The 12,881-nt window shown below is 45.3% G+C and overlaps 1 protein-coding gene across 1 annotated transcript in view; it reads right to left on the bottom strand.

The window, feature by feature from the left end:
- Positions 1-584: 584 nt before the first annotated feature.
- The window catches only part of LOC139554799 (brevican core protein-like), a 29,999-nt gene continuing 17,702 nt past the window's right edge, over positions 585-12,881 (bottom strand). The window contains 6 exon segments of the mRNA XM_071367954.1: positions 585-3,171; positions 3,864-4,046; positions 7,034-7,178; positions 7,331-7,413; positions 7,970-8,128; positions 8,998-9,105. Coding sequence (XP_071224055.1) covers positions 3,044-3,171; positions 3,864-4,046; positions 7,034-7,178; positions 7,331-7,413; positions 7,970-8,128; positions 8,998-9,105 — 806 coding nt within the window. The 3' untranslated portion in view covers positions 585-3,043.

Below are 12,881 nucleotides of genomic sequence, written 5' to 3'. Positions count from 1 at the left end.
AATACACACAAATCTAAAGGAATGGAATTAAGAAGATATAAATATTGGGTGCGAGGCCTCGCAGTCATGGGTGAACAGGGAGTACACAATACCCCATAATGACAAAGCAAAACCAGGTTTTAATTGTTTTTGCGTATTAAAAAAATAAACTTATTTACACAAGTATCCACATTTTGTCATTATGGGGTATTGTGTGTAGATTGATGGGGAATAAAACAAATTCAATCAATTTTAGAATAAGGCTGTAACGTAACAAAATGTGGAAAAAGTCAAGGGGTCTGAATACTTTCCGAATGCACTGTACATGCTCAAATCGCCACTGGGTAGAGCAGATCTTTTTGGGATGCCGATGCTCCTCATTCTGGAAGAGCTGCTTGTCTAGGTAACATGCTGTTACTTTAGCTCTGCCAGTGCCATGTACAGTATGTAGATGCATGAGTTTAAGGGTATTTTGACCCTTTTTTTGTTGTTGTTGTAAATATAACCTCTAGATACAGTCTTATAATAAAAATAATGTGCACCTGGATCTCTGACTCCATCTCAACTGTTGATCCTCCACACCAACTAAATAGGCACACAAACAGTCAGAGAAACGTTCAAACTTTATTTGAGTTGGTTTATAAAGGAACAGTATTACCGTAAAAGATGCTTATAAAAACCGAAGCAAATAAAGAACAAACAAATACAATTTCCGATAATGGCTGTGTGGTTAATACTCATTAAATCCTTGCTTTATTCTAAAAAATTACTTTATTACAACATAAAGCTTTTCATAGAACTGTGTCAGTAAAATGTAGGGCATCTATCAGAGGGAAGAGTGGACAGTAATTAAAATATACTTTGAGACAAAATTAATATCATTGATAAGTACAGTAATGGCATCGTCACCATGGTCAAATCTTTTGCATGCTACTCACTCACTCTAGCCTTTTTCACCCCAAAATAATTATGACCACTGTGAGAAATGTAAATTCTACTTCGATAATGGAATTGACTTAATAAACAAGCTTGTCTGGAGTTGTTTTATTTTCTAACATCCTGCTGCACAAACCTGCCAGTTTCATTCTTAACGACTTCAAAAATGAAATGTACTTCATGCAGGTATCATACGCAAGGGAGCTAGCACCATTCTTCATATAAAGTCTGTTGATGACAAAAGTCTAAGAAGGCTTATGGTTGTGAGATGGTTGAGATGGAAATAATGCTGAGTTCAAGAGTTGATATGGGTTCCTAAGAGCGCAGGGATTTTCTGCCCCAATTCCAAACCAACCATTCCTTCCATTCCGAAGACTTTGTTAAGTCACCTCGTGCATCTGAAATATTTGTATTGGTATCAGCAATGTGGTAATAGCCACACCTAGCTCTCTGGTAGGCTTGGTGGAGTTTCCATCATATTGCGTACACCTATGCAGTCCTTTTCGTTTTACGAAGGGGACTCATAAAGGACATAGGGGTAGTGATGTGGGACAGGTTCATTTAGACCACAGAGTCAACACTCAACCAGACATCCCTATAATGACTCACCTGTCCTGCAGTGTACTCAATCAGATGAAAAGTTCAAATCATTGCAGGTAGAAATATTACTTATAGAACTACAGTCGTTCCCAAGTCCCGAGTCTACAGGCAATCCAACGTGGTGTCAGGGAAATTGGTATGAATCTGTATGTAAATCTGTGACACTCAATTCAGTATGATACATTACGTTACATTACGAATAAAATAGTGGTCGTACAATATCATACGTCTTGGAGGACATATAGTATTGCAAGTCTTTGTCTGAGACCACGTTGCTTGTTGCACTGTAACAACAAAGGACAATTACAGGGACAATTTAAATTGGTGGTTACGGGAACTAACTACAAAGGTTAGGAGAACTAAAATGACAAATGTTAGGTGAATTTACATAGCAGGTGAATTGGGTTAACTTTAGAATAAGGGTTAGCTAAAATGCCGTCGCGACTCGAACATGCAACCTTTGGATTGCTAGACTGTAGGGATCATACCTCTTGGAGGTGCTCAGAACTACACAATTATATTCTGTGCGGCTCTGATGCCAGGCTGGGCAATCATATCTATTCTACACAATACATTTCTATCTGAACATTCTGTAACGTTTGCACCCTCCTGAACAGACCCCAGGTAGTCCTTAGCTGATGGAATATGAATGGAATTGCAAACAGACCAGCTGTTGTTGAAAATATTATGGGTGGATTTATAAGTTGTTTTGCCAATAATAGTCAATAAACAATGATTGAGAACTGACATGATACATTATGGAGATGAGATCACTGAACACCATTAGCGTGCTGAGGCCTGTTTAAAACCAACAAGAGACTTGGGCTTACAGATGACCCCGCACATTGAATGCAATGGCATCCTAGATAGCTACAATGTGGAGCCCGGAACATATCTGGCGAAAAGTCCATCGGTTTACCTGTTTCCAATAATCCTTTTACTGAATTCACATCTACAATCCATACCTCCTTGTCCATCCTTCTGGATTGTCCAAAGTGTGGATATCTTTAAAGAAACCATCTGAACCAAACCGGCACCAGACTTCACCTGTGATAGACAGTGCTCAAGACGAGCCACTGCATATCCTACCACTGTCTGTCTACCACACCTGGGGTTATGTGCCGGTGTGGAGGAAAGTTTATTTACAGATCCACACATTATACAATCCAAATGAACGGACAAGGAGTTACTGATTATAGATATGCCTCAGTGATAGGATTTTCACAGAATATGTTCTGGGTTCTGTATTATAGCGTTCTAGGACGACATTGCAATTCATTGCATCCTATGTAGGGCTACAAGAGACCTTCAAGCCCAGGATATCCCAACAACAGATTCAGATCGATGTGCTTTGGGGAGGACAGTAGGAATGTAAGAGGTTATGCTTGACTGACCCTGTGTCTCAGTACTCTTTCCTTGTCTCCTTTCCTTCAAGATCACCCTATTGCCTTTACCTGTTAAGCCATTTCAGATCTCTGGTCAATGAGGAAAGGAAACTCTTGAAGTGTACTGGGACATGGTATGGAATTTAAAAGTTCCACTTGATGTCCCAGTATTGAGGTGTTTCCTTTGTTGTTTGTGATTCCTCTTCAGCAAGCTGCTGGCTTCCTGTGGTTAGTGATGTTACTCCTACTGTCTGTGCCGTGCTTCCTGCCCCTGAAAGGAAACCCCCAGCACAAAGTTGAAAATAAGGACTTCTGACAAATCTGTTGGATAAAAATGTAGTGTCATTTGTTCACCACTTTCACACATCTATCTTGTTCCTCCTACATAATCTCCGGAGTGAGAACTCCGTCGGATTTAGACACTAGTCTTCTGGGTTGGCTTCGCCTGCTGCTATGGCATTGCCTTGACTTAGGACGGGACTCAGTGAAAGGCACATTTCGACAAGGGCACAACACTGTCAACATTGCGCCTTCTACAGGCAATTCCCTGACAGTCGTGTAGACTGCACTCACAGTAAACGCTGCGAGTGTTGGCTCAAGCGTAAACTACCTTTCGAGTGCAGTGTGCTTGTCGACAATGCGACTTTTGATTGAATCCCAATGACAGATCTTATCTTCCAGAGCTAAAGCAGATTCAGCAACTCCCCACTACAGAACAACAACTGACGTTCCGGTTAAAATCCCCGTCTCCACTCTTAAGCATCTCCTTAATTCATCGAAAGAATCAGTGACACTCGTGTCCTAAATCATGATTCTTCAGTACTTCATTCTTGCTGACAGTCTGTACGAGAGATGAACTGTATCTCAACAACTGTTTTTGAGTCATATTTAGCCATATCAGAACTGCAATGGAAGATGGTCACGAATTAGAGATAAGTGGGTGAGTCATAGAACTGTTCATACCAGGGATGCAGAGGATCTGGGGCTCCTCCCACTTGCCACCCGGCAGGCACACGACCAGAGGGTTTCGTCTCTGCTGGAAGCCCTGGGCACAGTAGTAGCGCACAACGGCGTCTGTCTCGTACCTCTGGCGAATCTTGCCAAACGCGGATGCGTTCCGGACTTTGGGGGGAGGGCCACATGAAGCTGTGGGAGGAGTTACGAAGACTGTAGGTGATAATTGTCACGTTCCTGACCTATTTTTATGTTATTTTGATTATGTTTAGTTGGTCAGGGCGTGAGTTGGGGTGGGCATTGTATGTTGTGTGTGTTTTGGTTAGTCTATGGGTGTTGTATGTGTATGGGATAGAGTAGTTGTATTTATGTTTAGTATAGTTGTCTAGCTGTGTCTATGTTGGGTATAGTTGTCTAGGAAAGTCTATGGTTGCCTGAAGGGGTTCCCAATTAGAGACAGCTGGTTTCTGTTGTCTCTGATTGGGAGCCATATTTAGGGTAGCCATAGGCTTTAGTTTGTTGTGGGGAATTGTCTATGTCTGAACGTTTGTAGCATGTGTGTGTGCACTACGTTTATTAGCTTCACGGTCGTTTATTGTTTTGGTAGTTTGTAAGTGTTTTGTTTCGTTTTGCCTTCTATAATAAAAGAAGATGTCTTATTTTTCACACGCTGCGTTTTGGTCCTCCGTCTCTCACTTTGACGATCGTGACAGAATTCCCCACCATCATCGGATCAAGCAGCGTGTGCAACAACAACAGGACCCACCTACACTGGACTATTGGAATTGGGAGGAAATTCTGGACCGTGAAATACCAGGAGAATATAAACGCCCCAAAGCTGAGCTGGAGGCAGCGAAGGCAGAGAGGCGGAGATATGAGGAGGCAGCAAGGAGACGTGGCTGGAAGCCTGAGAAGCCCGTGAGTACTACCCAAACATTTCTTGGGGGGAGGCTAAGAGGTAGTGGGCCAAGGGCAGGTAGGAGACCTGCGCCCACTTCCCAGGCTAACCGTGGAGAGCGGGAGTACGGGCAGACGCCGTGTTACGCAGTAGAGCGCACGGTGTCTCCTGTACGGGTGCATAGCCCAGTGCGGGTTATTCCACCTCCCCGCACTGGTAGGGCTAGATTGGGCATTGAGCCAAATGTCATGAAGCCGGCCCTACATATCTGGCCACCAGTACGTCTTCTTGGGCCGGCTTACATGGCACCAGCCTTAGGCATGGTGTCCCCGGTTCGCCTACATAGACCGGTGCGGGTTATTTCACCTCCCCGCACTGGTCGGGCGACGGGGAGCATTCAACCAGGTAAGGTTGGGCAGGCTCGGTGCTCAAGGGAGCCAGTACGCCTGCACGGTCCGGTATTTCCGGCGCCACCTCCCCGCCCCAGCCTAGTACCACCAGTGCCTACACCACGCACCAGGCTTCCAGTGCGTTTTCAGAGCCCTGTTCCTCCTCCACGCACTCTCCCTATGGTGCGTGTCTCTAGCCCGGTACCTCCAGTTCCGGCACCACGCACTAAGCCACCTGTGCGTCTCCTGAGTCCTGTACACACTGTTATTTCTCCCCGCACTCGTCCTGAGGTGCGTGCCATCAGTCCGGTACCACGCACCAGGCATATAGTGCGCCTTGAGAACTCAGTGTGCCCTGTTGTTGTTCCCCGCACTAGCCTGAAGGTGCGTGTCCTTAGTCCGGTACCTCCAGTTTCGGCACCACGCACCAGGCCTACAGTGCGTCTCAGCCAGCCATGAGCGTCCAGAGCCGTCAGCCAGCCATGAGCGTCCAGAGCCGTCAGCCAGCCATGAGCGTCCAGAGCCGTCAGCCAGCCAGGATCCGCCAGAGCCTTCCGTCAGCCAGGAGCCGCTAGAGCCTTCCGCCAGACCGGATCAGCCAGAGCCTTCCGCCAGACCGGATCAGCCAGAGCCTTCCGCCAGACCGGATCAGCCAGAGCCTTCCGCCAGCCATGACCAGCCAGAGCCGTCAGCCAGCCATGACCAGCCAGAGCCGTCAGCCAGCCATGACCAGCCAGAGCCGTCAGCCAGCCATGACCAGCCAGAGCCAGCCAGCCAGGATCCGCCAGCCAGTCCGGAGCTGCCGTCCCTCAGTCCGGAGCTGCCGTCCCTCAGCCCGGAGCTGCCGTCCCTCAGCCCGGAGCTGCCGTCCCTCAGCCCGGAGCTGCCGTCCCTCAGCCCGGAGCTGTCGTCCCTCATCCCGGTGTTGCCCCTTATCCCGGTGCTGCCCCTTATCCCGATGCTGCCCCTTCAGTTAGGTGGGTTTAGTTGGAGGGTGGTCATTGGGGGGGGGATACGGAAGCGGGGAGTGACTATGGTGGTGTGGGGACAGCGTCCAGAGCCGGAGCCACCACCGTGGACAGATGCCCACCCAGACCCTCCCCTAGACTTTTGGTGGTGCGTTCGGAGTACGCACCTTGAGGGGGGGGTTATGTCACGTTCCTGACCTATTTTTATGTTATTTTGATTATGTTTAGTTGGTCAGGGCGTGAGTTGGGGTGGGCATTGTATGTTGTGTGTGTTTTGGTTAGTCTATGGGTGTTGTATGTGTATGGGATAGAGTAGTTGTATTTATGTTTAGTATAGTTGTCTAGCTGTGTCTATGTTGGGTATAGTTGTCTAGGAAAGTCTATGGTTGCCTGAAGGGGTTCCCAATTAGAGACAGCTGGTTTCTGTTGTCTCTGATTGGGAGCCATATTTAGGGTAGCCATAGGCTTTAGTTTGTTGTGGGGAATTGTCTATGTCTGAACGTTTGTAGCATGTGTGTGTGCACTACGTTTATTAGCTTCACGGTCGTTTATTGTTTTGGTAGTTTGTAAGTGTTTTGTTTCGTTTTGCCTTCTATAATAAAAGAAGATGTCTTATTTTTCACACGCTGCGTTTTGGTCCTCCGTCTCTCACTTTGACGATCGTGACAATAATGTATTTTAAATCGAAAATAAAGTCGTGAAAAGTTGAAAGATTATTTGTCCGATGGACACATTCAATACAGTTTCGGGCAGGACAATAGTTTGGGACTGTATTGAATGTGTGCATTAAACATCTACGACTACTTCTATAGTCCTCTAAGTTACATCAATGTAATCTATTGCATAGAGGTAGTTACAGGTACAGTAGGTAAAGGAACTTGTCGATTGGTGCTTGTTTGTAGTAACATCATGTCTATTACTTACAGGTGCCTTTCTTGCAGGTGTAGGCCAGGTGGTAGTTGCAGGGCACGTCGCTCCAGCGCCCAGAATCATGCCATACCATCACCACACAGTCCTCTCCAGACAGGAAGTAACTGTCAGGCTGGCCCCTGTACCAGTTCTCATAGAGCTGTGAAGACAAGGTGAGAGACACAGAGCTGTAGTATTTTATAAGCATGGGAGATAACGTCTTGTGTTTCCTTTAGTCTTTGTAGCTGCATGTCATCCTGTGGACAGGTTTTGACCCAGTACTTTTTCTCTGTCAAACTAATCTGGACTCACCAATGGGTTGCCATCGGACCAGTGGAAATCCCCCTCGATGGTCTTGTCGTTCAGTCCAGTCCACTGATACTCCTTAAAGTTATCTGCGGATAGAATAATACATTTGATTTGCTTTTCAAGCAGTAGGCCTATCGCTTCTCCAACAAGTTATACAGTAGGTCTTTGTCTTTGTGCTTCCACTGCTAATATCAACAACTCTGCCAGGGTTTGTATTGCCAAATGACTGGGTTTGAATTGGAGGTAATATGGCCACGTAGTTTAGAACATGCTGAAGCTGCCCACAGCACTTCCATTGTTATTTTGCTAACGTCAGCAGTTGGTGACAGTGGCTGAGTACAGTTTGTCACTCTGGTTGAAGGTAAGTGTGCATGTAACTTATTTAGTACTTTTGGTGAACTACCTCACCCAGATTACCATTAGCATGTAGCACTTCCGCCCAGCAGGGTCAATGGCATGACATTTGTCCTTCCTATGCTAATAAATAGCACACGTAAAACCTTGAGAGCTAGCTATTGTCTTTCCGATGTATTAATGTGCAGTCAACTGGTACACTATGCTAACAAATGAAGTAGCCTATCAATGAAAGAGGAAAGGGGGTGTATGAAGTTTGGTGGCTTGCTGTCACTACTTCCAGCGTACTGTTAATGAAGTCCTTCTCTTCAGGTGTCATGATTGATGCCAGGTGGCCCCCCACCATGCGACAGTGCTGTTCCGCCACCTCCCAGCTCAGCCGCTGGTTGAAGTGCTTGTAGCAGTTCCCGTGGAACTTCTGCCAGCCCACCTCACACTGCTCCAGATCTAAAAGACAGAACAGAAGGGAGGGAGGGATTTTATTAATTCATTTGAATGATTAAGAGGGAAAGGTAAGATTTGTTGAGCTTTTCTGACCATTGAACAAGAAATAAAGAGAAGGGTTGGTTTTGAAAAACAATGAGGTGATCCGAACGAAACTACCTTAAAGACCTTGGCCGGGATTCAATCTAAGACGCATTGTCGACAAGTGCAATGGACTTGACTTTTGAAGGATATTGTTTAAGCTGGAGCCGACATTCAAGTTGACATGAATGTGATCTCCGCGAAGGTCAGGAAAATGGCCTTTGATTGAATCTTTGCCTTACATTTTCCCCTGATTCACGGAGCAGATGGATCCATGAGGTTCATCCATCTAAAGAACACTTCTCATCTCACCTTCTTTCCATCTCTATTTTCTCATCCCTAAATCTGTGTGACAGGAACACAGTGGCATAGCAAGCAGGTCTCAGAGAAAAGCCTGCGTCAGACAGAACTGAAGGGGGACAATTGTTCCAAAAGCAAGGTTTTGTCCTCTTTGAACAAGGTGGGTCTTTGAGTTTGACAGGCTCCTAAAGCCACAGTGTGTAAGATATCCATTTTATTGATTTTGAGTTAGTTATTAATAGACTAGTTCTACAAAACTAGTTATAATAACAAAACAATGAAGGACCTCTTACTTCCTTTTACTTCTTTTATTGGGAAGATGACTGGAACGTGGCTCCACTCATCAGAGCCTGACTTATTCTGCTTTAGTACATACAAACCCCAAAGTCTTTTTTACTGAATGTGGTAATGCATTACTCGGGGATTATAACACTGCTTGATAGCACTCTTACAATTATAGAGGTACTGTAACAGCCGAATGAGAAGCTCACCTGTCTGACAGAGGTCACCTCCATAGCTGGGCAAACAGAGGCATTCGGTGCTCCCGCCCATCTCAACGCAGGTGCCGCCGTTGGCACAGGGGTCCTCCAGACAGGCATCTGAAACACAGCAAGAGGCCAGTCCTGACAGCTCTGATAACCATATGCAGTATGTCTAATAATGTAGTAATACTACTAGTAAATAATAAAGTTGTACTGTTGTACAAATAATAGGTAATATCATACAATTATAGCCTAGTGTGTAGAAGGCAGTGACGGCAGTAGCAGCCAAGAGGAGAAAGAAAACAAAGTTGGTTAAAATATGAATATGATGATAAAAGAGCTGAAGATAGAGGAGTTTAGAGATTATGTAAAGAAAAAGCAAGGTTGGTAAAGGTCTGTAATTCCTGCCCGAATGATGTTCCATTAACTCAGTTTGACCATAGTCCTTGTCATGTTCGCTGAAGATATCACTGTAACCTTGAATGATTCCCACACTATTCTCCAGGTCAAGTACTTGTTAACCCTCAGGGTAATTTCGCTCTCTTCTGGTGAGGATGAGTCATTTCTATCACATCTACAATTATGCTGATTTCAGTGTTGCACTAATTAGAAATGTAGTGATGGTGATGGTGATGTGATATAGAGGGCAAGGGAATTTGTAGTACTGTCTTTATCTGCAATTGATTGCCTAAAATGAACCTGTCATGATGTTTTCCATTGGTTAAACTTTTGCATGTATCTCTGTGTAGATGTAGTTATATTTTGGTCCGGAACATATTACCAAAGTACGGTGTTAAGTTGGCTGACAATTGTAAAAATGAACTAAGACACATTATGGATGCCTCATACCTTATAGTGGTATTTCTGCAATCTACTGTAAATGTAACCTGGGCAGGAACCAGAAGTGAGAGAGTGAGACTTAGACATCAGACCATTTGGGATGAAATTATAAGAACACCAAATATAATCTAATTGAAAGTATCACTTCGCCTCTTGTGTCAGACTGGATGGAGCACACACATGTATAAGACAAGAATACCTCCCTGTTCTCCTTTCCTTTAGTACCCTCCAAGCTCATCATTAAGCTCGGGGCCCTGGGTCTGAACCCTGCCCTGTGCAACTGGGCCCTGGACTTCCTGACGGACTGCCCCCAGGTGGTGAAGGAGGAAAAACAACACCTCCACTTCGCTGATCCTCAACACAGAGGCCCCACAAGGGTGTGTGCTCAGCCCCCTCCTGTACTCCGTTTACCCATGACTGCGTGGCCACGCACGCCTCCAACTCAATCATCAATCATCAGGTCTGACGAGGCAGCCTACAGGGAGGAGGTGAGGGTCTTGGGAGAGTAGTGCCAGGAAAATAACCTCTCACTCAACATCAACAAAACAAAGGAGCTGATCGTGTACTCCAGGAAACAGCAGAAGGAAATGGTGGAAAACTTGGCGTACACATCAATGTGTTCCTCCCTGTAGGCAGCCTACAGGCATGAGTTCCTCGGCGTACACATCAATGACAATCTGAAATGGTCCACCCACACAGACAGTGTAGTGAAGAAGGCGCAACAGCGCCTCTTCAACCTCATGAGGCTGAAGAAATGTGTCTTGGCCCCTAAAACCCTGACAAACTTTTACAGATGCACAATTGACAGCATTCTGTCGGGCTGTATCACCGCCTGGTACGGCAACTGCACCGCCCACAACCGCAGGGCTCTCCAGAGGGTGGTGCGGTCTGCCCTACGCATCACCGGGGACAAACTACTTGCCCTCCAGGACACTTACAGCACCCTATGCCACAGGAAGGCAAAAAAGATAATCAAGGACATCAACCACCAGATCCACGGCCTGTTCACTCCGTTATCATCCAGAAGGCGAGGCCAGTACAGGTGCATCAAAGCTGGGACCGAGAGACTGAAAAAACGCATATATCAGACTGTTAAATAGCCATCACTAGCCGGCTTCCACCCGGTTATGCAACCCTGCACCTTAAGGCTGCTGCCCTATATACATAGACTTGGAATCACTGGCCATTGAAATGATGGAAGACTATTCACTTAAAAAAATAATGTTTACATACTGCTTTACTCATCTAATATGTATATACCTTATTCTGTTATACTGTATTTTAGTCAACGCCACTTCGACATTGCTAGATCGAATATTTATATATTTCTTAATTCAATTCTTTAACGGTTACATTTGTGTGTATTGTTGTGAATTGTTTTTAGATACCACCGCACTGTTGGAGCTAGGAACACAAGCATTTAGCTACACCCGCAATAACATCTGCTAAATATGTGAAAGTGACCAATAAAATGTGATTTGATTTTGCTTAACATGCAGTCAGCCAGTAGATGGCACCAAAGTTCATATATTGAGTTGATACAACACTCACAAGACGTGTAGAGTGCCTTCAGACCCCTTGACCTTTTCCACATTTTGTTACGTTACAGCCTTATTCTTAAATGGATTAAAAAAAATATCCTCAGCAATCTACCCACAATACCCCATAATGACAAAGCGAAAACCGTTTTTTGGGAAATACCTTATTTACTTAAGTATTCAGACCCTTTGCTATGAGACTCGAAATTGAGCTCAGGTGCATCCTGTTTCCATTGATCATCCTTGAGATGTTTCTACAACTTGATTGGTGTCCACCTGTGGTAAATTCAATTGATTGGATATGATTTGGAAAGGCACACACCTGTCTATGTAAGGTCCCACAATTGGCAGTGCATGTCAGAGCAAAAACAAAGCCATGAGGTCAAAGGAATTGTCCGTAGAGCTCCGAGACAGGATTGTGTTGAAACACAGATCTGGGGAAGGGTACCAAAAAATGTCTGCAGCATTGAAGGTCCCCAAGAACATGGAAGAAGTTTGGAACCACCAAGACTCTTCCTAGAGCTGGCTGCCCGGCCAAAATGAGCAATCGGGGGAGAAGGGCCTTGGTCAGGGAGGTGACCAAGAACCCGATGGTCACTCTGACAGAGCTCCGGAGTTCCTCTGTGGAGATAGGAAAATCTTCCAGAAGGACAACCATCTCTGCAGCACTCCACCAATCAGACCTTTATGCCACTCCTCAGTAAAAGGCAATTGACAGCTCGCTTGGAGTTTGCCAAAAGGCACCTAAAGACTCTCAGACCACGAGAAACAAGATTCTCTGGTCTAATGAAACCAAGATTGAACTCTTTGGCCTGAATGCCAAGCATCACTTCTGGAGGAAACCTGGCACCATCCCTATGGTGAAGCATGGTGGTGGCAGCATCATGCTGTGGGGATGTTTTTCAGCAGCAGGGACTGGGAGACTAGTCAGGATTGAGGCAAAGATGAACAGAGCGAAGTATAGAGAGATTCTTGATGAAAACCTGCTCCAAAGCGCTCAGGACCTCAGACTGGAGCGAAGGTTCACCTTCCAACAGGACAACGACCCTAAGCACACAGCCAAGACAGCGCATGAGTGTCTTCGGGACAAGTCTCTGAATGTCCTTGAGAGGCCCAGCCAGAGCCCGGATTTGAACCCGATCGAACATCTCTGGAGAGACCTGAAAATAACTAACAGTACAGCAACACTTCCCATCCAAGCTGATAGAGCTTGAGAGGATCTGCAGAGAAGAATGGGAGAAACTCCCCAAATACAGGTGTGCTAAGCTTGTAGCATCATACCCAAGTAACTCGAGGCTGTAATCACTGCCAAAGGTGCTTCAACAAAGTACTGAGTAAAGGGTCTGAATAATAATAAATGTGATATTTCAGTTTGACATTTTTGATAAATTAGCAACATTTCTAAAAGCGTGTTTTTGCTTTGTCATGATGGGGTATTGTGTGTAGATTGATTAGGGAAAAAACCAGTTAACACATTTTAGAAGAAGCCTTTAACCTACCAAAATGTGGAAAATG

This window comes from Salvelinus alpinus, chromosome 26 (assembly GCF_045679555.1).
Source record: "Salvelinus alpinus chromosome 26, SLU_Salpinus.1, whole genome shotgun sequence".
Classification (NCBI taxonomy): domain Eukaryota; kingdom Metazoa; phylum Chordata; class Actinopteri; order Salmoniformes; family Salmonidae; genus Salvelinus; species Salvelinus alpinus.
Note: the sequence above shows the minus strand (reverse complement) of the source record. Positions and strands in the feature narration are given on the sequence as shown.